Source organism: Dermacentor silvarum, chromosome 7 (genome assembly GCF_013339745.2).
Source record: "Dermacentor silvarum isolate Dsil-2018 chromosome 7, BIME_Dsil_1.4, whole genome shotgun sequence".
Classification (NCBI taxonomy): Eukaryota; Metazoa; Arthropoda; class Arachnida; order Ixodida; family Ixodidae; genus Dermacentor; species Dermacentor silvarum.
This window is the reverse complement of record NC_051160.1, coordinates 57,738,411-57,763,998: the sequence shown is the minus strand read 5'-3', so window position 1 is coordinate 57,763,998 and position 25,588 is coordinate 57,738,411. Positions and strand designations below refer to the sequence as shown.

At 45.6% G+C, this 25,588-nt stretch overlaps 1 protein-coding gene across 2 annotated transcripts; it reads left to right on the top strand.

Moving 5' to 3' along the window:
* The first annotated feature begins 1,815 nt into the window (after positions 1-1,815).
* LOC119458081 (26S proteasome regulatory subunit 10B) lies at positions 1,816-24,988 on the top strand. Of its 2 annotated transcripts, none has more exons than XM_037719894.2 (12): positions 1,816-1,973; positions 5,803-5,882; positions 7,276-7,315; positions 7,448-7,568; positions 8,322-8,436; positions 9,053-9,202; positions 10,212-10,335; positions 12,293-12,354; positions 14,298-14,418; positions 20,181-20,261; positions 23,551-23,622; positions 24,800-24,988. In XM_037719894.2, exons 1-12 carry the CDS (start codon positions 1,862-1,864, stop codon positions 24,916-24,918), a joined length of 1,197 nt encoding a protein of 398 aa, XP_037575822.1. In that variant the 5' UTR covers positions 1,816-1,861; the 3' UTR covers positions 24,919-24,988. The 2 variants fall into 2 exon arrangements, with proteins under 2 accessions (XP_037575822.1, XP_037575821.1); XM_037719893.2 differs by lacking the exon at positions 1,816-1,973 and adding an exon at positions 4,812-4,970.
* The last annotated feature ends 600 nt before the right edge of the window (positions 24,989-25,588 follow it).

Genomic DNA, 25,588 nt, shown 5'->3' with positions numbered 1-25,588 from the left:
CCGACAAAGCCATCGTCGTCGCCATGCACGTTTGACAGCAAGTTCACATAATGGACGATTTCGAATCTTTATATATAAAGCACAGTACAGGCGGTTTTAAACAAGGCCATCGTGGTCGCCTGTACGTTTGACAGTACAAGTTCACATAATGGGGATTAAGCAAAGTATGGGTGGTTTCAAAATTTACATTGACTGCTATATTTAAGCGCGAGATTCGCGAAGCCTGGCGCCGCTGCGCTGCTCAGCTGACCATTAATAAAACCGCTGAAGAGACTTGCATATTACATTCCGCATTGTAAAATTACTCGGGTCGCAGCGTCAACAGCCGAACTGCTACCTTGGTGCACGGTATAACATCAATGTTTATGGCAATATCTATTAGCCATGCCAAGGGGAACGTTTCATGTCGTAGCTTATACTGCACCATACTCTATTTTACGTGCCAAAACTACGATCTGATTATGAGGCACGCTGTAGTGGGGGACTGCGGGATAATTTGGACCACCTGGGATACTTTAACGTGCACTAAATTTAAGTACACGGGAGTTTTTGCATTTCGCCCACGTCGAAATGCGGCCGCAGTGGCCGGGATTTGATCCCGTGACCTCGTGCTTAACAGACCAACACTATATATCAAGCACGGCGGGTCACATGACAGTGACCCGCCTGAAATGAAATGATTCGTGAAGTGGTGGTGGTGGAATGGTTGAGAAACGTGCGATTCTCCCGAAATGCGTGGTGGCAGACCGTAAGACAATAAAAAGATCACCAGCCCCTCCCCTGTCGAGAAAATGGGAGTAAGCAAAGCTGGTCGTTTGTGTATCTGACTTTCGTGGTGATTTTCTTTCTCTCTCTCTGTCTTTATTTCTCTCTCCCTCTCTATCTTTCCTTTTCTATCTCTTTCTCTCTTTCTTCCTTACTAACTCTTTCTGTCTCTCTCTCTCTCTCTTTTTGTCCCTCGTATGTGCCATTGAGCTTGGACCCTTTCTGCACTATCACCAGGATCGGCCCACTTTTCAGCGTGACACCACCACCACCGCCAAGACTTGCGAGCCTATAAAGCTTCGCTTAAAGAGAGGAGAGACGGGGGAGAGAATATTGAAGGTTTAAATTATTTATATTCTAATTTTACATTGATATTTCCGCAATAGGGATTCTCATGTGTGTTCCTGTAAGCTTCTTTTTTTTTCATTCCTCGTTAACAAGCTGTAGCGACACGTCAAATCTGTAGCTACACTCCAAGAAAAAAAAAATTACGCCTTCATTCCGTTGTGATTATTCCTTCGTTGTCATGCCGCGGTCTTGAATCTGCATATGTCGTCGCCACTGCGTTGACATTTCGTCGTCACCACGCCGCCGTCGTCACACCATGGTCATTCCATCGTTGCCATGCGTGGGATCCGGATTTTGTTGTTGTTGTTGTTGTTGTTGTTGTTGTTGTTGTTGTTGTTGTTGTTGTTGTTGTTGTTGTTGTTGTTGTTGTTGTTGTTGTTGTTGTTGTTGTTGTTGTTGTTGTTGTTGTTGTTGTTGTTGTTGTTGTTGTTGCCTCAAAGCATGGCTCGTACCCACGAGGGGGATTGGCCACACTGGATATTATATTTTATTTTGGGTGTAACACAGATTAAACTTTTCTCTCTCTCTCTGCCTACTTTTCCCTCGTGTTACGTACGTTCGCGCCATGATTTGCGAGGAGACATAAATGGCGTCGTCTCGCGCCGGAGCGCGTGCTGCCTCCTGCCATGCAACAGACGCGCCGCGCGCTCTGGTGGAGATCACAAACCGAACGAAAAAGAGTGGAGAGCCGCGTTGTGCGTTCCAGTCGCGGAAACGACAGTGTCGCCGAACACTCTGCCGGGACAGTATGCCGTCTCCTGCGCCGGCTCCTTCAACGACACCGCAGTTGCAGAAACTTCGCGAAGCTTACCGCAAGAAGTTGACCGAGTGCAAGGAGGTCGAGAGCAGGCTCAAGGAAGGTGAGTTGAACTGTCGCCCACTATCCGTGGATACTGTCGTGAACAAATTACGAATGCGAACGAGTCTTTTGGGAACGATATATAATCTCCCCAAGCTGTTCGTTCGTTCGGCGTATGGAACCGAAGAAGCGCTGTCATCTGCGAAGTATAGGTGTTCAAAATAGTTCAGCCATTTGTGTAAGTATAGGTGTTCAAAATAGTTCAGCAATTTGGGTAGTGACTGCGCGTACCTGCCTCTGCGGCTGTACCGAAAGGTGTATAACGCAGATGAGCCACGACACTACATAGATGCTTACCCCCCGTATTCAGAAATGCATCTTAACTTGAAGCCCATGCTTGACTTGATCTAAAGGACGCCTGGTGTGAACGTGCCCAAGACGCTCATTGCGTTTCTGTTAGGTGCGTTCACGACGGGCGTCATTTAAATCGAGTATACTGCGTGGGGGTTCATGTTAAGATGAATTTCTGAATATAGAGGTCTCACCAAATCGACTACGGGGATCACGGTGCACAGGTGCCGCATAGCTGTGGTTTGCGACGTTTGCGTTTGAGTGGTCGCTATAGCTCGGGTGATCACTTTCGGAAATCCTTTGTTTCGCGAGATATCGCGTGACTAACGCCCGTCGCGTGAAATCTCTCGAAACTGAAAGTATATCCGGTAGCGAACGCCCGAGAATACCGCCCCTATCTATGTCCCCAGCTGAATACGCGTTTCCTCGCGTTCCCTCGCGTTTCGACGCGTTTCCTTGCAAGCGTCCACTGTAGGCCGTGGTTGAGGACAGTCGCATGACGCGTTCGTCGCCGATGGAAACGCCGTCCCTCGACAGAATGGCCACTGCGCTTAATTGCCACTCCGCGTCAATTCTCGAGAAGCGCAACGTCTTCTGCAGTCGAGGAGTGGCGCTCTGCTCAACTCGGTGATAAAGCCCCTAGAAAAAGGGTTTTACTCGGTGGTAGCATGGAGCTCTATGGTGGTAGAATTAGTGCATATGCTACCAAAGCATACGCATCAACTCTACTCGGTGGAGTGGAGGAAGACCTTTGCTACCCTTGAGTCGAAGATGGTTTGAGAATATGGCATAAGATACAAGTCTTGGATCCTCTTGCGATCCAGCTGGGATTCTTAAGAGTTGTATAGCCGGACTTCCCAGGACTGCTCGAGGCACTGCTAGATTTCAGGAAGCGAGCGCTGGCGTGTACGCAGCGTTCTAGGCAGTCCGGAACGACAATTAAATCGACGCGATCATTATTTCTCTTGCCTGGTTGGCAAGTGCGTTTTGTTGAGAGACGCATGAACACCCACGACCAATCCTTACTATTGCCGTGCGCTCCACGGGGCACCCCGACTGCGCATCATTTGATGTGTGTGGTGTTTTATTGCTTTGTTTTTAGGAGTGTCAAAGTGGAAAGGCAAAGTGTATGTGGGAAGTGTTGGAAGCCGGCAACGTGGTAGAGGTATAGAGGTGATAGCGGAGCTTAAAAGTGTGCGTGCGTGCGTGCTTGAAGGGGATCTGCTCCGTACCACCGTATGTTGCACTTCGCTCTTCGAAAAGGCAGGACTTACCTCACTGGAAGAACCACTGGGGTTGCCTTTTCATACATGTACAATTTTCTATTTTTTAATTATTTAATAAACGTATTTCTCTCTGTGTTTCGAATGAACCCCTGAACAACTTAACTTACGACGTGGTAAGCGCGGTTTAAACCATGGATCCGGGACCTCAGAAAGAGGTGTGACGCAATGCTACGCATTTCTCTCGCATTTACCGGTAAATCGCAACTGATATTTTTTTTTTTTGTCATTTATACAGAATGAGCAAGTGCACTATTGCGTGTTAATGTAATATGTAAAACTTAAACGGACTAAACCTTAGTGCAAAATTTAGCTTTCCGAGAGCGAGCGGCAAAGGCTACAATTAGTTCAACATGATATTTTCGACTATTCATTTTTCTTGCGTTATATTAAGGTCCTAAACCTCTAAACCATAGAAAAAAAGATTGTGAGAAGCCTCAGAGCGCCGAAATAATTTAATATAATAGTTTTTAAAGCTTGTTTCGGTTTCGTTTCTCAGAAGGATACTCTGTCGTGACGTCATGACAGCGTATGTGGGAGCAGGGGACAATCTCTGCGCGGAATGCGACTAGGCCACTGGGATAGCAAAACATTGCATAACTGTTCCAACTCAATCGATGATGTACTAGCACGCCGCTGCGGTGACTGACCCACAGTTCTACCCACATTGGTACAAATTGCATGTCAGAGCAACGAATTGCAGCTGTACGTCACGTAGACGCCCGGTATTCGATGTCAGTTGAATTTTACACTGCTTTACATGAAGTAATCTTCATGCACGATTAATTTGGCCTCTGTAGCTCGCTCACCATCATTTTCACATACTTGTAAATAATGCACATTAAGCTCAATTAAAACAGGAAGTGCCATATGAAAGGGTTCTCAAACACATGACACCTTGTCTGAACATGAGGGTTTCTACCTGGTTGCGCTTGCCTTTTTTCGCTTGACAAAGCACGACTCGGGCGCCGTGAAGGTTTTTGATGATAGCAGCTGGTTTGAAGGTGTACGCTTGCTACGTGGATGACGGGTATGGTACAGGGCGCGTAATGACCACTGGGACCCAGTAACGCGTGCCTGTCAAAATACGCGCTAATTCTGTGGAAGAAACGCTGCTCCAGCCATGCTTTACTGCAGCGAGCCAGCTTGGACGATCGAAAACACGCTCGAAAAGGACCATCCGAAGATGCCATGAGGTCAAAGTCGAGCGAAGCTTCGTCACAAGCCGCAGGAATAGCGTAGGAGACAAAGCCCAGACAAAGCCACATCCGAATTTCCAGTCGGAGCAAAAAGAGAAAACATGGCGGCTGCTGCAGTGAGTACCCCGCCGGTGGCTCCTGCGGGAGAGCAAATCGAGAAATATCGCGAAGACTACCGAAAGAAGTTGACTGAGCACAAGGAGGTGGAGAGCAGGCTCAAGGAAAGTGAGTGAAACACTCGCCGCCATTGGGTCGTAGTTGCCGAGTTAGCGGCTATAACAAACCCCGCTTACGCAGGGCTTTCAGTTTTGCAAAATAACGCTGATTCACGTCAGTCGAAATCGCTTGTATTTCGTGTCCAGCGCATTTCGGGTTGCTGTGTGTACCGTGCTTTCGGTGCGCGTGTAGTGATAGGTGTCGTAATTTGGGCTTTCAAGTCCGTGGCACGCTGATAACGTTTTCTGATAGCCTGCGTTGCTAGCAGTCGTCTCTGACGAGTGGTGTATTATGCTTCCTTGGGAATGAATGGATCGTTTTATCGCCTTCCTTGCCCGTAACCTTCTTATACTGTGCCAGGACACGTCTCTAAGCAAACCTTGTTTGTTCTGTTTGGTTACCCCGTCAAACTTCGCGAAGCACTCCGTTTCTTTTTCATCAAGATCGCTGAACAAAACGAACCTGTTATATCGCGCACGTTGTGACAGAATGCGCGAGCGCTTGCACTATAATAGCTTGCCCGGCCCGCAAAAAAATACAGAGAAACGAAATATATTACGGACATGTCGCATTTGGTTTGCGTTGCGACCTACCTCGGCTTTACATGGAAAAGTTACCTGTGTTGCGCTTAGCAATACACGTATCGTGTAGCGTCTAAAGCAACGCGTGCATTAGGTATGCTTAAGACGTACGCTGCATTTATTGCGCCCTCGATATAGCAGCTTCGACAAAAAACAGTCGAAGCATGTAAGCGTTATCTAAACAGTATATCGGCGATGTTATCTCGGAAAGTTATCTATGTGATGATGTTATGACATTATGATCGTTTATTCCCTTGCAGTGCGAGAGCAGCTGAAGGAACTGAACAAACAGTATGAGAAGTCTGAGAATGACCTGAAGGCTCTTCAAAGTGTTGGCCAGGTAAACTTATATGGAGAGACAAGGGGCACCTACTTGATTCAGTGCTTTTGCATTTTGGGATAAAATCTTTGGTCAAATTTGTGGCAGGCAGACTGTAACTATGTGCACAAAAACCCACTAGTAATTGATATTTCTCGCATGCCTGCATTGTAGTAGGAGTTGTAAAATTGCTGACCAGAACTTCTTGAATTGCACCAGACAACAGCAAAAACAAAAAAAAAAATGTCAGTTGGAAGCGAGCCCATTTTCTGTCACTTCGGCAGAAGGGTACTAGTCAGCAAAATGAAATGTCATTCGGGATTGATGAAAGTGGCAATATGTGAACCCATAGAGGTTGATTTGATTCTCGGCATTTTGAGTTTTACAACGGTTACCGTCTTATTCCGAAATAAATTCTTATTTACAGGAACCTTTGCAATCAAAAATATAAATACCTTAATCCCATTAACACATCTATTTGTTTTGAGCCAATACAAACAAGGAACATGTCCAAAATGCACAGGGTCATCTAAGATGGTGGAGTCTGCCGAAAATAAATGTCTGAGACTTGGCTTCACTGATGTCACACACTCATAACATTTTAAATTGCAAAAAAAGTGGTCTTAGTATTATTGCCGACGCTGCTGTAAGCATTTATTTTACAAGCACTGCTACCTAGGCTACACACTTCAGCACAGCGAAGCAAGTTTGTCTAAAGCACTCACTGGTGAGTGCGTTCCTGTGCATCCAGTGTGTTCAAGTGACACGTCACAGCCTGCAAGTGACACTAATGGCTAAGCGCACTCACTGAAAGTGTCACTAAATTTGCTTGTCTGATGGAGGTATTACTGGAACTACTGGTAAAATTACTCTCATTGCTAAAAGAGGACCCCCCAGTTATGGCAAGGCTGTTGTCAACTGAAGCGTTAGGTAGCAGTCTATCGGGTACACTCGGCTTCGGAAATGTATTGGCGGCAGGTTTCATGAGAAATGGACATTGCTGCTCTCTTAAAGCATGGCACTTTATGAATGACAGTGTAGGTTTCGCAGAAATGACTGCAGATTGTAACTTTGAATTCCAGGCTGTGTGGCCCGGCTTCGCATAAATCAACCTTTTTTTTTTTTTTTTGCAGCCAACTTTATGTAAGGCAGGACAAGTCCACTCTTTCAACGCAATGTATTGCAGCACTTACGTGAGCTTCTCGCTGAGTCTGGCCTCTCGGGTCCACCGAAATAGCCCACCGCGGGAAAGTTAACCTAAGTTGACCAAGGAAACGAAAAGTTGGCATGAACATTCTCTGGTGCAGGAAACAAAACAAACATCTGAACTGTTCCAGACGGACCACTGGGATTTTCCCAGACGTGTACAATATGTGAAGCATGTCATCTGAAATGCACATTATTTCAATTTCAGATTGTTGGTGAAGTTTTGAAGCAACTTACAGAAGAAAAATGTGAGTGCTCCTTTTTTCTCATATGTGCTTTTCTCTGTCTCTCTCTCTCTTTTGTGCAATGTCATCACACAGTTTCTCACCGTCTGTCCCCTTGCATTAAGCCTGAGCGTGCTCTTTTATGCTGTCTCGCAGTCATTGTAAAGGCAACCAATGGCCCACGCTATGTGGTCGGATGCCGACGGCAGTTGGACAAGGCCAAGCTGAAGCCAGGGACACGTGTGGCTCTGGATATGACCACACTAACAATCATGAGGTGGGTAGCCATAAAAATATATTCTTCGCAGACGTATGCCAATTAGACAATTGATACATCAAAAGACAACGAAGCTGTGTATGTGTCTCCTTGCGCCCTTTGGAAGTACTAAGGTTCTGTTTGCTGGCTCATGGCCTCGCTCGAACGCAACAGCAGTGCTGCATTTCTGCTGCTTCAACCGCAGTCGTGGCTGGCTGCTCTTAGAGCTGCCACGCAGGCTCCATCGCAGCATTGTGGCGACATCTTTCGCCGCCGCAGCCTTACAAATTTCTAGCTGACTTCCAACCTGGAATCTGTAAAATTAGATGTGAAAAAGACAAATTATCGATTCCTGGTTAAAAAAGATCTGCAACTTAGTTTTGTTTATTTCAACGAGATATACCTAAGGCAACGTTTGTATTTTATAATCATTGATGAGAATGTTTGAAAGCAAAAGTTTGGGACTATAGTTATCTGTGATTAGCATTTCGTACTGATCACGCTGCGAATGAAAATGGCTGTGGAACTCTCCTTAACAGCTTCGCTGCAAAATTGTTGACTCATACTAGCTGTTGATGGCCACGTCGAGCGTTAATGGCTGGTGCCTTGTGTGAGACAGTTGTGGTGCCTGCATCAGAAAGCTGCCCATCCAGCAGCAGCCAGTTGGCACTTGAGGGATTTGCCAGATTGAAACCCTTTGAAGCCACTGTGGGAGACCTGATTGTTGCACGCCTACTGTCTTAGTCCATAATTTTCCCGTTCTGGTGGTTCCAGGTACCTTCCTCGGGAGGTGGACCCATTGGTGTACAACATGTCGCACGAAGACCCCGGCAACATCTCTTACTCCATGATTGGAGGCCTTTCCGAGCAGATCCGCGAGCTGCGAGAGGTGAGCATGTGTAGGATTTCTACTTGAACAAAACATCCCTAAGACAACTGTCGGGACTTAAGAAAAGGACTTTCTTTTCTATTATTAAGATCGATGGCATCATACATGCTGCCGATACAAGCAAATTTTTTTCACCTGCTGCCTCTCACGAAATGGTATTTGCGTCTGCTGCTACCTGTACTGTTCCCACTTAACGCCATCCCTTGTTCAACACGGAAACCACAACACCAGCACTGGTGCCTCTTGCTAGTTCGATGTATTAATGGAAAGGTATGCTGAAGAGAGATCTAAAATACGGAAAAACATAATGTTTGGCAACATAATTCTTAGGATAGTTTATTAAATGCAAATCATCTTTATTTTCCCAAATCACTGAAATGTTTGTGCTAATTTTGGAGTAGCCAGAAGCTTTTCATAGGCTACGCACAGCTCGATTTCCTTAAAGCTGGTTACCTTCCTTGGCAAATTTTCTTTAATGTTTTACTACTTTACAGACACACACACACACAGGCACCGAGTGTCCATCTTTTTGTATGTGGATGCATGTTGGTGCATTGTTTGAAAGGCTGTCACTCACGAAACTGCTTGCAATTACCTGCGACCAACCACTTCTCAGGTGATCGAGCTGCCCCTGCTGAACCCTGAGCTGTTCCAGCGTGTGGGCATCACCCCTCCCAAGGGCTGCCTGCTGTATGGGCCCCCGGGCACTGGCAAAACACTTCTCGCCCGTGCTGTCGCAAGCCAGATCGAAGCCAATTTCCTCAAGGTGCATTCTCCTGTTCTGTTTCTACACACAGCTTATTTATTTATTGATGCGAAAGCGTCAAATGGCTCATTGAGCGAAAAAGCCGGCGTCTGTCGTCTGTGGCAGCAAAGTGGCAGGTAAATTCTCATTGGCTGCGACACCACGGCACGAGCGTGCCTCGGCGGAGCAGAGCGGGCGAAGGGGACCACCAGCTGCCGCAGTAGCACGCCAGGTGTTGCATGAGGGGAGAGTGCATCGCTGCAACGCTACGTCGTCCTCGCTCTCGGAAGCCTCTGTATCGGCGCATTCCTCATCCGCGCAAGCTCTCGCCTGCGTTCTAACTGCACCTTGGGAAAGCCAAATCGAAATGCACCAAACGTCTCCAGGCGCTCGCTTGCCCCTGAGAAGTTCTTAACTCCAAGGATCGCTCAGCGGCGTTCGATTGGACATTAATGCTTTAGCTTTCAGTACTCTTAAGGAGTGCCTTGGTGGCCTCGGATTTGTGTCTTTTTTCAAATTTATTTATTTATTTATTTATTTATTTACACACGTGTTAAGAGGGTTGCCCGCATGTGCGCCCTCAATTTTAGGTAGCTGTCTTTTTACGATAGGCTACTTGAAGTCTGTTTTCAGGGCCCGAATCATGAAAAAATAAAATAATTTTCTGACGCAGAAGTTGAGGCAGAGTTGCTAGCCGCTTGTCTTCCTTGTCAATCCGGTTTAATTTTGGCGTGCCCTCAGAAATAAAATATATCGGATTCTTGTTGGTTGCCTACACGTCTGCTTAGCCTATGACGTGTCCTTTAGCTATGGGATCTAGGCTATAGGACAATCCCTTTTTTTTTTTAGGCATGTCACTGTGACAAGTGTAGAGAACCAAGCAGGACCAAGTTCCTTTGTGCATAGCCCTGTGTGTCCTGTCTTCACAGTGCCCTAGCCATTCGTTTTGCGCGCACAGTTGCCTCCACGTGAGGAGCTTCTGTGATGCCGCGCAGCCGTCTCACCTTTGAGCCTGCATTCTTGCCTCCAGGTGGTTTCGAGTGCCATCGTCGACAAGTACATTGGGGAGAGTGCCAGACTCATCCGCGAGATGTTCAACTACGCCCGCGACCATCAACCCTGCGTCATCTTCATGGACGAGATCGATGCCATCGGTGAGCACTCTCTGTGGCCTTTACAGTCAAACCTCGTTAACACGTAGTCGGCCGGGAACGACGATTAGGTACGTACTAAACGACGTACGAATTAACCGCCAGTGCCAGTTTAGCGGCTACTTACTGTTCGGAAAAGAATTATGCCACGATGCTCTCAAACACACACACACTCGGACAGGCTTTATTTGCGGGTAGGCAGCAAAAAATCAGTCATCTTCACTTGCCGCCGTGGTGGCCTTGCCGCGACGATGGCATCTTCGAACAGATCACTACGACAACACCACAACCGCAAGCACAATGGCGGAATGAAGGGAAAAAAAAGAATGTCGCAGTTTCACCCAATACACAAAGCATCGATTGCGATAGAAAATTACAACTATACGAACTAAGGATAGTAGTTTTATTGGTCATATAAACTTGTAAACATTCGCTTACTAACTAAATTAACAAGCACAGTGTAACACATGCACAGGTAAACATGAGCACATCTAGCTCGATGACCGCAGAAACTCCGTCAAAACGCTGGAGTGAGGAGGCGCGGCGGCAGTAGCAGTGAGCGAATTTACCTTCATGTCGTCTCTCGCTTCAACGCGAACTAAAGGTCAAAAGCGCAGCGCATTAGTTGCACTTTGTTCACATCGCAGACCGCTTTGAAGATGAGGTCCGCACACAACAGCTGTATGAGCAGGAAATACGTCATAGTGGCCATGTTTTAAAGTCACTATCGCTGGCAACTGTCATCCGGGTGTTGCAAATCGGGAATTGAACGTTTGTCACGGGGAGATTTTGCCGATTTTGTGCCTGTACATACAGAACGAGAAAGAAAATAGTACACACTAACCGTTTGGTGGGCAGTGAGCGACTACGGCTTGAGCGGTCAGCCGATACGCAGGGTTCAATGGAGGCTGGGTGGGGGAATCTTCACAGCTACGTTTAAACTGCAAGTGCATATTAAGCAGGTACGTATTAACAAGGTTTGACTGTACACGGCTCGAAATGATGTAAGACACATGTTGCAGCTGTCTCATGCATGCGTTTAATACATCAAATGTAAAACACAGATGAGGTCAGAACACCTGTCCTTGACCAGCTACAGTTGCTGATCAATTTTTCACACATGCTTGAATTTACCCTTTAGGGGCAAGACAATAACATCTGGAAAAAAATGTTTCTATTTCATTGTAATGTGCTAAATACGCCAGGAATAAGGATATTGAAGGAAAGGGGGAAAAAAAAACATTTTGCGTAAACTTTTTTCAGCAGTAGGTTTGTTGTCTGTGGGCGACGAACACCGAAAGTGAGCTTCACCACAAACTGCCTTTGGCTTCGTGTGGAACTACTACAGACGGTTCTCACCAAGCGTGAAGCAGAAGTGTGCATTGCATTCATTTCTTTCGCATTGCTCCTGTGATACCACACTGTAGCAGGGATTTTTCCATCAGTCTTTTTTCTCTGATTGTGCTTTCCAAAAAGTGTGAATTGAGTGTCAAACTTTTTCCTTGTCTTCTGTTCCTTCTTTAATCCAACAAATGACGCCTGCTGCCTATCATCCAGTGTAGGGCCGAGGACATTTAGCCAGAAGCTGCTCGCAATAAAGCCAAAACTCTGAAAGAAAAAAAGTATTTTTTTAAGTTTGTTGCCTTTTTATTCAAAAGGTGAAATTTTGACGTCCTCTTTGTAGAACAGAGTGAACGGGACAGGTGGAGTTCCTCATTATAAAGGAAAAGTTCTGCTGTTATATAAATGGCTATCACAAGCTGCTTTTGTGTCTGTGTATTGCGAACGTTCACTGTTTGGCTGAGTGAAGGACTAGGCAACTTCCGAAGTACTGTGTTGTAAATTTGGTGCTCATTCTACAGACCTGATCTGGTAAATCATTTTTGATGAAAGGATGTCCTAATTTCTCACCGACGGAATCATTGCTGTTCTCTTATCTGGTCATTTTTTTCATCTCCAGGTGGCCGTAGGTTCTCTGAAGGAACATCCGCCGACCGAGAGATCCAGAGGACCCTCATGGAGGTAAGGCCTTTCCCCTCTCTCTAACCTGCTATTATTTTTCTGGCTGGCTCCTGCAGTTCTTGCAATCTACAGGGAGAAAGGGTGATGTAAAGGAAGGTTTGTCTCTATGATTCTGGTGCAGGAGAACCGCGGGTTTTCGCAGAGACGATCCAGTTCCTGAATAAAGATATGGAGGAGGTCACTTATGCATAATAGTTACCAGCCGTTGAGTAAGCATGCGTCGTCGTAGGCCCACTACCAGTTTGCTGCCTGTATTTTACTAAGAAATTTATTATTTGACCTATCCTGAATACCTTTGGATTCCTTCAAGACGATGCCCGGTGCTGTAGTAGCCCCAGTGTTAAGATTCTGAGTGATAACATTTGTAACAACCAACAACGAAGTGGCCCAAAATTGTGTTTCCACGTAAAGGAAGTAACCTTGGTGTGTGGGGCACATGCAACAATCACACAAACGCAGCCCTAACATGACCGCCTTGTCTTGGCTTTGTACGATGCTTTGGGTGCAGTCGGTGTCTACTCGATTTACTAGGCCGTTGCCATCTATAGCTGTAGTATCCCTAGCTTATTTCTGCCTCATAGAGACATGGGCAATGGGCAACGAAATGAACACATACATGGTCATGCGAGCAGAGTTTGAATTGTTGAACTGTGCACTGTAAGGTGTAGGAAATTTCGGTCATAATTGTACATTGTGTCTACGGGGTAAATGGTGGTGCCGTGAAGCTGTGCGAATAATTGAGCATGTCTAGATTATTGGTCGGCGACTCATTAATTGTAATCTTCCACCTTTCCCTAAGTTCCAGAATGAATGGCTGTTGATTCGTGGTATACGAAGGCTAGAATTTACTGCTCTCCTGTTGTGGGAGAGCCAAGCATATTTGCAACTGCATCAACAAAGAGAAAAGGAAGAAAAAGACTAGAAAGTGACAATTTAGCAAAACAAACGGAGGCACAGCTTAGCTGCATGAAGCAAGTAGGCAATGAAGCCTAGGAAGGCACAAGGGGAAATTAGCCGTTTAATTTTTTTCCTAATTGAAATATTCACAATAATAATGAAGGAGGAAATCAAAGCAGAAGAAACGACAACTTGTCAGCAAGCCGAAAACCACGACCTCCGCATGACCCAGGCGACGCTCTGCCATTTTAGCTGCGGCGACAGCGGCTGGTGGCTTGTTCACTTTCGGTATTTGTACATGTGTAGTGAATGTAGGCCTGGGAGTGTTGCCCCTCCGTTTTCCTGATTCTTGTCCACTCGCAGCAAAGCTGATGTTTTGCCCTGCCTTTGTATGCCACGGTAGCTCGGTAGTTAAGGCGTTCTGTTGCCGAGCACGAGATCTTGGGTTCAAGTCCCAGCCACCACAACCACATTTTGAAGGGAGCAAAATGCAAAAGCATTTATGTAGCGTGTGTTTGGGTGCACATTAAGGATCCCCGGGCGGTCAGGATTAGTCTGCAGACTTCCACTACGGCAGCTCTCGTAACCCCAGGGTTGCTTCGGTACGTTAAACCCAGTGAGTCAATCAATGCACGCCATGATGCGAGTGGTAGGAGAGCTTCTCACACACATACAGTCAGAACCAATATGAAGGGGAATGCCTGATGTGTATCCATAGGGAGTTTTAGCGTGTCCAGTATTCCGGTAAACTCAGGTGGACTGGGCGTTGTACCGGAGGGGCGGATGCGTAAACTTGAGCGGCCTGCATGGTGCAGCCACCTGATGGCGCAGAGCTCACTCAGACACGGAGCTTATATTGCAGTAAAAAAAAAAAATCTTAGGACTTGGCAGGTATTAGAAGGCAAAGTCTGAAGTCGGACTGCGCAGTAACTGTTGCTTGTGTGCAGATTAGGTGTTTCTTCAGTTCCTATTTGCGTACGTTGTGCGCCTTAGTTTCGACAAAGGGTGTTTCACCTTTTTCACGTTCTTGTCTCTCCTGCGTGCAGCTTCTGAACCAGATGGACGGCTTCGACTCCCTGGGACAGGTCAAGATCATCATGGCTACAAACAGGCCCGACACCCTTGACCCTGCACTCCTGCGTCCCGGTCGTCTCGACCGCAAAATTGGCAAGTCGCATTTCAAGACTGTTTGTTTCTTTTAATCTCCTGTGGTCCAAAGCTACTCCCAGAGCCAAATTTAAAACAAGAAATATTGCCCATGCAGGTTGAAGAGCATCGAATAGTAAAGCACTTGGCTTTAGCATGATGCTACCAAAGAAACCCATTAGGGTTCTTTATACCCTTGTCTCACAGCCACTTCTTAACAGCTTTCGAGTTTATAGCCTTTGAAATTTTCCAACTTTATGAACCTGAAAAAGTATTTCTGCTACAGGGCAAATTCAAAAGCCATTTAAATGCTTCGGTAATTTGACACCCAGCACTTCTGGCACCACCGTTTCAAAGAACTCTGCATCCCCAAAAGCATCTAGACTTGAAAATTCTTGCCATTTAAATAGCACATTAGTAGTGCTGTAGGGCTCTTAAATGTATTGCCAAGTATTGTATTACCTTTAGTTAAGCTACGAGGTCGCTCGCATATTTTGTACGGAAAGCTGTCCGACCTCTTTGATCAACATTGGCAACATTGGTGTTGCTGGCTGCAGTGTACTTTCGTTCTTTTCATGGCATGGGACTGGTGTTCATTCATTTTATTTATTGAATACTGTAGGCCTATTCAGGTCTATACAGGAGAGGGCATACAAGGTACAGAGGGTTCCATGTTAATGGAGAACAAAAAATAAGAAAGACATAATACATTGTAAGCATGGACGACTACAACAAAATAATAAATGGACTATACTTTTGAATATTTCAGTGGGCATACCAGTATTTGTAAACGTGTAGGATAAATAAGGATGTGGTAGTAAAAGGTTTTGCACTGTTTGAAAGCGGTAATAGAGACAACACAAAGAAGAAAAAGGAAAATTGTTTGAACGGAATGTGTAAATACATGCGCGGATGCATTGTTTTCGCTTCTCTTTGTACACCGAACACTAGCGGCTTAATGCAGTAAGTCAAAATAAGGTTCTGCAAGTGACAAAAATGTGTCAACTGATTCGGCATTGACAACGTGATTCGGCAGGTCATTCCACATCTTGATAGCTAAAGGGGAAAATGAATACTTAAACGTGTTACAGCATGGGAGGAAGGGGCATATACATTTCTCGTGGTCATTTCTACTCGAGTGACGGTTCGGAGATTTCAAGCATTCGTCCTTGTTTATATTTTCTGAATTGTGAGAAAGAAGGGGAAGAAAAATTAGGAAGGCTAGCTTACGCCGGCTAGCCAGAGTTGCGATACGGGCTTGCATACAGAGTGCAGTAACGCTATTCTTGCATACTTTGAATAAACAAATCTAAGTGCTCTGTTTTGGATTTTTTCTAACATGTCGGTCAAGTGTTTTTAGTGTGGGTTCCAGACTGTTGCTGCATATTCTAAGATGGGTCTAATAAGTGTTTTGTATGCTGTTAGTTTCACCTGGGGGGACGTACTAACTACAGTGGAACCTCGATGATACGATCACGGCTAATACGAATTTCCGGATGATACGAATTTTTGTGCAGTCCCGGCCGAGCCCCATTACTTTGCAACGTGCTAGAAAACGGTTGTTACGAATCGATTTTCGACCCGCGTCGGTTGATACGGATAAATGCTGCCCCACCGACGGCCGCGAAAGAGAACAGCGCGCAGTCACGCGCTTTCTCCCTTTCTCTTTTGATGCGGGGGCGTGGACACGACGCCGGACAGCGCGGAGGCCGCGAATGGGCATGAAGAGTTCGAAGCGTGGCACTTTTGTTGCTTTGGTGCTTTTCCTCCTTTTCCGCGTGCCATCGGGCGGAGTGGCTGCCGTGCTTCGGGCCGCGTTTTTTTGCGCCATTTTGCCTAGTCGCAGCGAGCTATGTCTACCGAGATGCGATCTCAGCTGATTCGCGCGGCCGTACGCCGAGGCGTGGGAGCCTCCGTTGGCGCGGGAGCCTCCGTTGGCGCGTCTTCCGTCAGCTGCGTTATCGGTGCCGATGGCACGGGGCGATTGTGGGTTTCGCTGCTGGAGTCACGGTGCAAGATAGCGCGGCACGTAAACCACGGTGCAAGGTTGCGCTCGTTCAGTCGGGTGCTCCTCCGCTTCTCCCGCTAATCGCGGTATTTTTCTTGCCGTAGGAGCGCTTCCGTATTCCGAAGGCGTGCTTCGTCCAAAGTTTATTCGCCAACAAGCAACGATCCATCACTCACCTGGGAGTTCTCAGTAATCCGAATTCGGTGTGTCAACTGAAGACGCCGGCGTGGTTTACGAAGCAGACAACTGTGGTTGCCATCTTGCCCCTGCCACAGCAGCAACCAATGGAGAGACGCCTTTCAGCACGGCAGCCAATCGCGAGGCCCGCTTTTATCAGAGGGCCCGTGTGACTACCTATCGCAGACCTGCGCTTCTTTGGTGTTTGTGCGTTTGTTCCAAGTTGGCGACGACGGACGAATTGAGAAGCGGAAAGGCGAAACTTTCAGCTTTCGAACGATACCAAGATGGCGGCGCTCGGTGTCGGGAAATACGAAATATGGCTCCTTGAACTGCGGTGATTTTGCGTGATTTAAAGCTGTTTTCTCGCCCTGCGCACTGACGAATTAAACTTTTTCGGGCACTTTCAGTGCGTTTTCAGCCAAACCATTTTGATGCAGCGTAGATTAGGCGTTGCAGATAAACGCGTGGTTTTCAAAAATCGATTTTTCTCGCAATTTTCGCAATCTGATCCCCGCGTCCCCCCTTAATTTAGCTAGTTTTAATTGTGTTTCGATGATACGAATTTCGGCTAATACGAATATTTTTCGTGACCCCGTGAGATTCGTATCATCGAGATTCCACTGTAGCTTTCTCTTTAAAAAACCTAGTTGCTTGAATGCTCGTCTAGAAATTTGATCGATATGGACATCCTACTTTAAAGACTGCGTTAATGTGACCCCCAAGTACTTTACGGTATTCACCCGTTTGATGTCTGTACTGAAAAGTGTGTGCTGAAAATGGAGAGGTGTTTTTCTATGAGTAACCATAATGCACATTGTTTTATCGGTGTTGATTTGCATGCCATGTCTATTACACCAGTTGCCAATATTCTCTAAGGATTTGTTAAGCTTTCCTTGGTCCTCCGCTTTATTAGCCAGAGTGTATATTACATAGTCGTCTGCATAGAGTCTCATTGTAACGCCTGGTTCCATGCAAGTATAAATGTCGTATAAGAGTGTTGGTCCTAGTACAGATCCCTGTGCTACGCCAGAAAACACCTTAACACGGTCAGATTCAGCATTATTAAAGCTGACATACTGCATGCGGTTGGCGAGATAAGCTACAATCCAAGACACAATTTTTGAATTAACGCCAAATGATTCTAGTTTTTTTATGAGTAACGAGTGTAGGACGCGGTCGAATGCCTTACAGAAATCTATAAATATTGCATCTGTTTGCTGTCGAGAATTAAAAGCTGTAGCCAAGTCAAGAGTAATTTCTAGAAGCTGCGAAGTGGTCGAAAGCCCCCTTCGAAAACCGTGTTGGTTGGGGTATAAAGCAAGTTGTTATCCTCCAAGTGATTCATGTGCGCTTTATTTATGATATGCTCCATTAACTTACAACATGTGCTTGTTAAAGATATGGGTCTGTAGGTGTCTATCAGCTGTTTGTTACCACTTTCATGGATAGGTATAACTTTGCACACAGCCAGTCAGCTGGCAACACTGCTGTTTCCAATGATAAGGTGAATATGTTTTGTAGGAAAGGGGATAACTGAGCAGCATAGCGTAGAAATGTGTGAAATTTCGTCCAGGCCATGTGACTTTTTAACGTCAAGTTGTAGAAGCAGATTAAAAACACCAGTTTCTGATATCGTTACGTCTGGCATCTGGGGTTCGTTGTTTGTTAGTGATAGATATGATCCCTGCGTACGCGTACCTCACAAATGAGGTTGTGGTCAGATATACCTTCTTCAATGCTTATTTCTAGTGTTAAGGAGCTGGACACAAAACCAAGGTCAAGCACTGAACATGATGACCCTTGAACGCGAGTCGGTTTTGTCACCAGCTGTGTCAACGAGCAACCAAACATTATGTCATAAAGAATTTCCGAACCTTTAACTTCAGTGTTCTTGACTGCAAAATTACCCCAGTCTCTTCCTGGCATATTAAAATCCCCAGTTAGTATGACTTTAGTTCGCTCATTCACACAGCCGTGAAGAAAATTCTGCAGTTGTACAAGGTAATCATCAGGTAACAAGGTAATGTTTACCGGACGCCGGTAAACACCACCAATCACTACGGAAACGTTATTAATAAGAACCCTACACCACAACCTTTCATGAAGGTTTCGTATAAGGGCGATGGCCACACCCCCTCCACGACCATCTCGATCTGTACAAAGCAGTGCGTAGGATAAAGGCACTATCTCTGAGTCATGGATATCGGTGTTAGGCCATGTTTCCGCAATCACTACGACATCCGGACCGTACGAAAGCAATATTTCTTCAAACTGCTGTATTTCGTTGACAATACTTCTTGCATTAAAACATAATAATGTTAAAGGTTCTTGTGTTTGCAGTCACGCTTTAGAAGAGCTTGTCTTTCCACCACCTTGGGTGCGAGTATGTTTCACAGGAACCATTTTATTTGCCATTTCATCCCAGGCAAAGCATTCACCGTTGATTTTAAGCTTGTCGTAAACGAGAACCACTTTTGCTCCATTGCTGTGATTCGACGCAGATGCCTGCCACAGCTTCCTCCGGGTCTCTCGAACAGTCTTTGAATAATCTTCAGATATAGATAGGGGTGTATCTTTCAGTTTATAACAGTTACGTAATACCAACATTTTTTCAGCGAAGTCGTAAAAGCTCAGTATTGCCGGTCGATTGCAGTTAGGCTTCTTGAAACCTATTCTGTGCGCACGCTCAATGGATTTCACTTCGATGCCCAACATTTCAGAAAGAATTTCTCTGGACACTAGCTGTGCTAACGCTTCGAGACTGTAAATAACTATATTGTTTCGGCGGCTTCTATTTTCAAAGTCATCAATTTTGTTGCGCATCTCTGTGAAATCCATTCGCATGGCGGTAACAAATACTTCGCAGTTTGCAACCTTTTCTTGACACTGCTTCAGTGACATAAGCGTAGATTCTCTCTGCGAAAGCCTTAGCTGCACATATTTAAGACCAGTTTCAAGAGCTAAATGCGATGTTTTAATTTCGTTGACGGGACATTAATATCTGATCTATTTTATCAGGACCTGGATTTTCTTCGACATCACCACTCAACCGCAGTAACAAGAAGATTACGCGAACAGACTGTAGGTAGCAAGACAATATGCACTGGGGGCTTGGTGAGGTTAATTAATAGTTTCTAGCTAATCGTTTTGTTGGAACACAATGCTCGTGGCACACTGGTGTAAACACGATGTTGACAAGGGTGCCTGTGCCCCCTGCTCACAAGCCTTTGAGGTTATGGTACGGTTACACACAACTCCATCAACACGATAGTACTCGCTCAATGACCGTTGAAACAGCTTGCTGATACCCGTGTCACAAAGGCACTTTCAATCGCGATCGAACCTAGTCACTGGCTCATTTGTGCTAGCTGCAGAAGAAAGGCAAGTGGTCATCGAGAAATCTGATCCCACTCGTGCTCCATCATGATCAAAAGGTACCCCGTGTGACACCAGTATTAGCCATGTCCACGTGGAACATATGTTAAGGCCTCGCAACTGGGAGTCGCAGGCTGACTGCAGCACCCAGGGAGCCATTGGTGCCCGGTGGTAGCAGTGGCGAGAAGTTTTTCATGTGACCTTTCGCTCGACTTTTCAGAGATCCCGCTGCCAAACGAACAAGCCCGGCTCGACATTGTCAAGATCCATGCCACACCTATCACAAAGCATGGCGAAGTTGGTAAGGGACCAGTTGTTCTTGTCTTTTATAAAATGGCTAACAACATTCTCCGCAACGTACACAATGCGTGCAATATTCCTGCAAGCAAGTCGCCTTTTTGCTGCAATAGAATTAGTTGCCAGCTGCGATCGAAGCATAAATTGCAGCAGTATGGCGTCGTCAGTTATGTCCCAGTAGGTCCGCAGTAATGGTTGTCATTGTAGATAAAGCATTAAAAGGGCCCTGAAGCACTTTTCTAAGCAATCGTAGAATGGCTTCACTATTAAAGGATGTTGTCTCGCCTGTCTCATGCCACAAAAATTTGTCGAATCCTTCAACTATAAGGAACTATCACACCGATAGTTCACTTTCTCTCTCTCTCTTTTCGCCTCCGGCCACGCGCTGGGAGCTATAAGCCAAGAGGACAAAACCCCACCCAAAAGTTTAGTGTCACAGTGCTGAGGGCTCGTCGTGACACCCCACAGTGGCTGCAGTAGACTGCTCTATGCAGCACACTGCTGCTATCTCAGAAACCACGCACAACAGCTGCAGCTATGCACAATTCTCATGTGTAGACTGGCAACAAAAAGACTTTTTTTTTCTTTTTTAGATTGCAGACATGTTACATTTATTTAATTCAAGATTAGCAATTATGTATTGCTGAGAATGCTCTCATGATCCTGAAATCAGCCAATAGCATTGGTGGGTCCAGCTGCTTGCAGTGACGCTTCATGACAACATTGTGGAAGCAAGAGCAAATGATTTTTCCCCGTTTTTGTCACGAGATTGTGAATTCTCCCCGTTACAGTCGCTGACCGATTTTCTGTACCTGGCAGAGACCGAAAAATAATTCGAAAAATCAACAGTCCGAAAAATTAGTTCAGCCAAGGAAATAACATTTATTTAGGAAATAACATACTCAAACCTGGAACCTTACTTCTGAAAATTGACACTCCGGCCAATTGAGCCACGAAGACAACAACAAATTGTACAGCATTCACGAGCCAGTGGTCGTGATGCATGCCACAGTGCCTGGTACAGTCGTAGACCAGCAGAAAGGTGAAAGTTAAGCGGAGTTGGTTGTGCGACGTAGAACACCAGACGGGAAGAAGGAAACAAAGGCTGTTTTGTGCTCTGTCACAAATGCTTGCTGTAACCTGTGCAACAGAACTTTGTTATAGCAAAGTCATATCTGATGCAAAAGTATCCCTGTCCTATGGCAAATCAGTTCTCCGGAAGCCCGATAGGTGGAAGACTGTTCATAAAATGAAAAAATTGTCATCTGCCCAATATGTTACAAAGAAAACCTGTAGGAGTTTCTCATGTTCATTTCCTTTGTAGCTTCGTGGTGCTTGTCAGGTGGATGGTATTCCCTTTCACGAGCCTTCCTGCACCCTGCATAGCTTCTGCGTAGCTGATTTTTCATATTCAGTGTCCCCGATGAAATTCATCATTAACAATGTGTGTATCTGTCGGAAGAACTGAAAACTGAGCAAGTTGGTACCGATTCATACGGCAGAAAACACATGGACGGATGGGAAGGTAAGGACGACACGAGCGCAAGCTCTCAGCTGGTGTGTGTGTGTGTGTGTGTGTTTTTTTTTAAGGACGATAATTTATTCAAGAAAACAGCTCTTACAAGCACCACCCAGTAGTGAAACCAACACCATTACAAACAAAGAAGTATTTGAACTGTGCAAACATACTCCAGCTGGCCTTTCCTACCGGCCAATCCTGTGACATGTGCTGCACAGATACACGTATTCTTTTTGTCTCAGCGAGATAGACAGCTGACTGACACAGGCATTTCCAATCTTTTTAATTTAGAATGCCGCTTATGATTTCAATATTAATTTGTCTCTTTGACAAAATGTGGGTTTGCGTGAACGCCAGTGATCTACCAGATCTACTAGTTAAGGACAAATCATGTTCCCTGAGCCTATTGTTAATGCACCTGCTGCTTTTGCTGACAAACGACTTGTCGCAGGTTAGCGTATTTTCGATCGTAACGTGAGTTTTTTTCCAGATTTTTGCTACCTTAAGTCGATCCTCGCGTTACCGAAATTCAAGTTGTCTAAAAAGTGCAATGATGAACCCAATTCTAGTAAACGAGTGAAGTGTGTGAGTGAAAGCGCGTGAGGGATGCGCGCTTTCATGCAAAGCAAACGCAACGTCTCCATCGCGCGAAAGGCGGTTGGGGGGGGGGATGGGAGGGAAACAAGGGAAGCAATGTTAAGCTGCGGCACCAAATGTGTATCTTGCGACCGGGCACAAGGGAAACTGGCGACACCCACGCGAAAGTTGGAAGGCAGCGCGTGAGGGAGGGGGTGTGGCTACTACTCTGCTGCAACTGCCAGCGTACTTGTACCTTGCGTGGCTGCATGCTGTCGCGCGCACTGTATCTTGAAAGCGATCTCCACACGGCTTTGACCTTTGTATGCGCTGTGCTTTTGCCACTCAATTTCCGTTGAAGCGATAGACCGCACGAACCTTCGCTCGCTGCTGCTGGCGCGCTTGCTCATGCCAGCGTTTTGACAGTGTTTGTGTGCGGTCATCGAGTGTGATCTATTCATGTTTGCTTGTGCAGGCTGATGCCATGCCATGCTTGTTAATTCAGTTAGTAAGCAAATGTGTCCTAGTTTATGCAGCCAATAAAACTACTATCCTTACTCCATATAGATCTCTACTAGTAAATTTGCTATCGTAATTGATGCTTTGCCTTTCAGGCGAAGCTGCGACTTTTTCATGCATCTGGTGGTCTCGCCTTACTTTAGCGGTTTTCTTTTTTTTTTTTTTCTTTGCTGGATGCAAGAAAAAGTCACCCCTCGCGTTACTTGCACAGGTTTTATTTTTTCTTGATGGACGCAATGAAACGTCACTCCTCGCGTTACAATCGCGGTCGCATTACAATCGAGTAAATACGGTATCTATCCCATAAAAGTTGCGTGGTCAGGCTCAGAGCAAGATTTCAACAAATGCTTGCCATCCACCCTTCACCCCTCCTCTCTCCCCTCCCCTGCTGCCATGTGTTGATGGCTTTTTTGTTTTGTTTGCTTGCTTGTTTGTTCGTTCGTTACAAATTTTTAAGCTTGCAACTTGGCAGCCATGCCAGTGTAGTCGGGCAGCAAGCTGAGGACAGTCCGCAGATGTTATTTGCAGGCAGCCGCGACACACAGAGCAATGCTATCTATCTGCGTCCTAATTGTTATCTCACAGATAAGGCAAGTTGGGCAGACTTGGTTGCATCTGCAGCCGTCTGTTCATTTTCCAACTTGTTCTGATTGGATGGCTCCTCTTCTTTTTTTTCCAGACTGGGAGGCAGTGGTGAAGCTTTCGGATGGGTTCAACGGTGCAGATCTGCGCAACGTGTGCACTGAAGCTGGTAAGTAGCGTTGCCTTCCACACTGCACTCGCTATAAGCTTGCTGGTACTGCATAAGCAGACAAGATGTAAAAGAAAAGGTAAAAACTTCATTGGGTATTCAAGACATTTCTTCAGCTTCAAAGGGCCTTTGTGTATAACAGCCGAGCTGTTATCAATACTGGCATACTTCTCTGGTGTTCCCTTTGAAAGAGTATACCATACTGTGTACCTGAATTCCTAAGTACTAAAGTTACGGATAGCTAGCAGTATATACGTGTTACGCAATGAAAGTGGACTCCCAAGTATATGAAGCAGCTGGTTTTCTGGCTTAAAATTTGTAAGCATTAAACTGTGTTAAATTTACCGATGTTCAGTTTGATATTTGTCCTTTCCTTCATGATTTTATTCGATATTATATTCAAAATCTACTACTTAGCATTTGCACACCCACATAGCGATTAGAATGTGCAAGTAATCTGAAATATGAAGGAGCCAGCTATAAGTGGGCAGGATAACAAAAGCGCACGTCATTTTCATGGTGGCTTGTGACACGTGGAGCTCGTTCTGTGTAAGCTTGAAGAGAGCCTGCTGTGAATTACCTACCACTACTACTTACAGCAACTTGCGAGACATTGTAATCATGAGAAGCTTGATTGCTCTTGCTAGCATTTATAAACGTGGTTAACTACTTTGGACGAAATTCAAGTAGGCTGAGTTATTGTACTTTGTAAAGTAGAATGTGAGTCTGAAGAACATGTCATGACGAAGTAGTGCGGTATCACTGATTCTAAGAGCAGGTGCGCTCACGTGATTTCGTTCATGATGATCTAGCTGGACTTATTTAAATTGTGAAGTTTAAAATCCCAAAGCCGCACAGTAGGTTATGAGTGAAGCCGTAGTTGGAGGTCTCCAGACAGATTTTGACAACGCATGGTTCTTCAATGTGCACCTAGATCTATGTACACGAGCGTTCTTGCATAACACCCCCATTTGTATGCAGCTGCCATGGCTGGAAATCAAATCCACCATCTTGTGGCGGCCGCTAGACAATCATCTCAAGTTCACGGGCGTAGCAACCGAGTCACCGAGATGGGCCGACTTAATTGTAGATAAACGAGCAGGTTATTTTAGAGAATTTGCATTAGCTGAGCCTTACTGTTGTTTCTAGAGTTTCTAAGCTTTTCTTCTCTGCCCAGGTATGTTTGCCATTCGTGCCGACCGGGAGTTCGTCATTGAGGAAGACTTCATGAAGGCAGTGCGTAAGGTGGCCGACAACAAGAAGCTAGAATCGAAGCTGGACTACAAGCCGGTGTAGACACCCCCCTCTGCCTGACGAGCTGTACACTAGGACGAGTGTTTGGTGTTCTAAGTAAAACTTTTTTTTTCTAAACCTCAAAATGTTTCTGCTCTGTATTTGTCTTAGGTATCAGGTTGGCTTAATGAATGTTAATTTTGGTGGAATGTTCAGCTGGAAAGCTAAACTGCCTAGCATGCGACAGAAGAGGGCGCGCTTCCGCCCCGCCTTCCTCGATCGTCCAGCCGCGATCGTCGGCTGACCCTCGCAAGCTTTCACTCGCACATACAGCATACGGTGACCATGTTATCGTGTTTGGACTTTATACGGAACATCACGGCAACGGCAGAAATTCACTTCGAGTGTCCATATAATACTAGAGGGAATTCTGGAAATATATTGTTTACAGGAGCTAAATATGGCGGTTGATAGTGTGCGAATGATGGGCAGTAGGGATGCAAGTAGGGATGCAAACACTGTCCTTAGCATTTGTTTCTATCTAAGAATATTGGGGCGATATTGTGCGGAATTTTGCAATAAGTTCGTGCTGCTGGCGAAATTGTGCCTGCAAAGCACATTTAGCCATATACATCTCATCTTTGCAGAAAAGCCAGCCTCTCAGTAGCAAGGGGCACGGGTTTATGGACCACGAGTGCCCTTTTTTTTTTGTTTTGTTTTTTTTTTTTTCAAC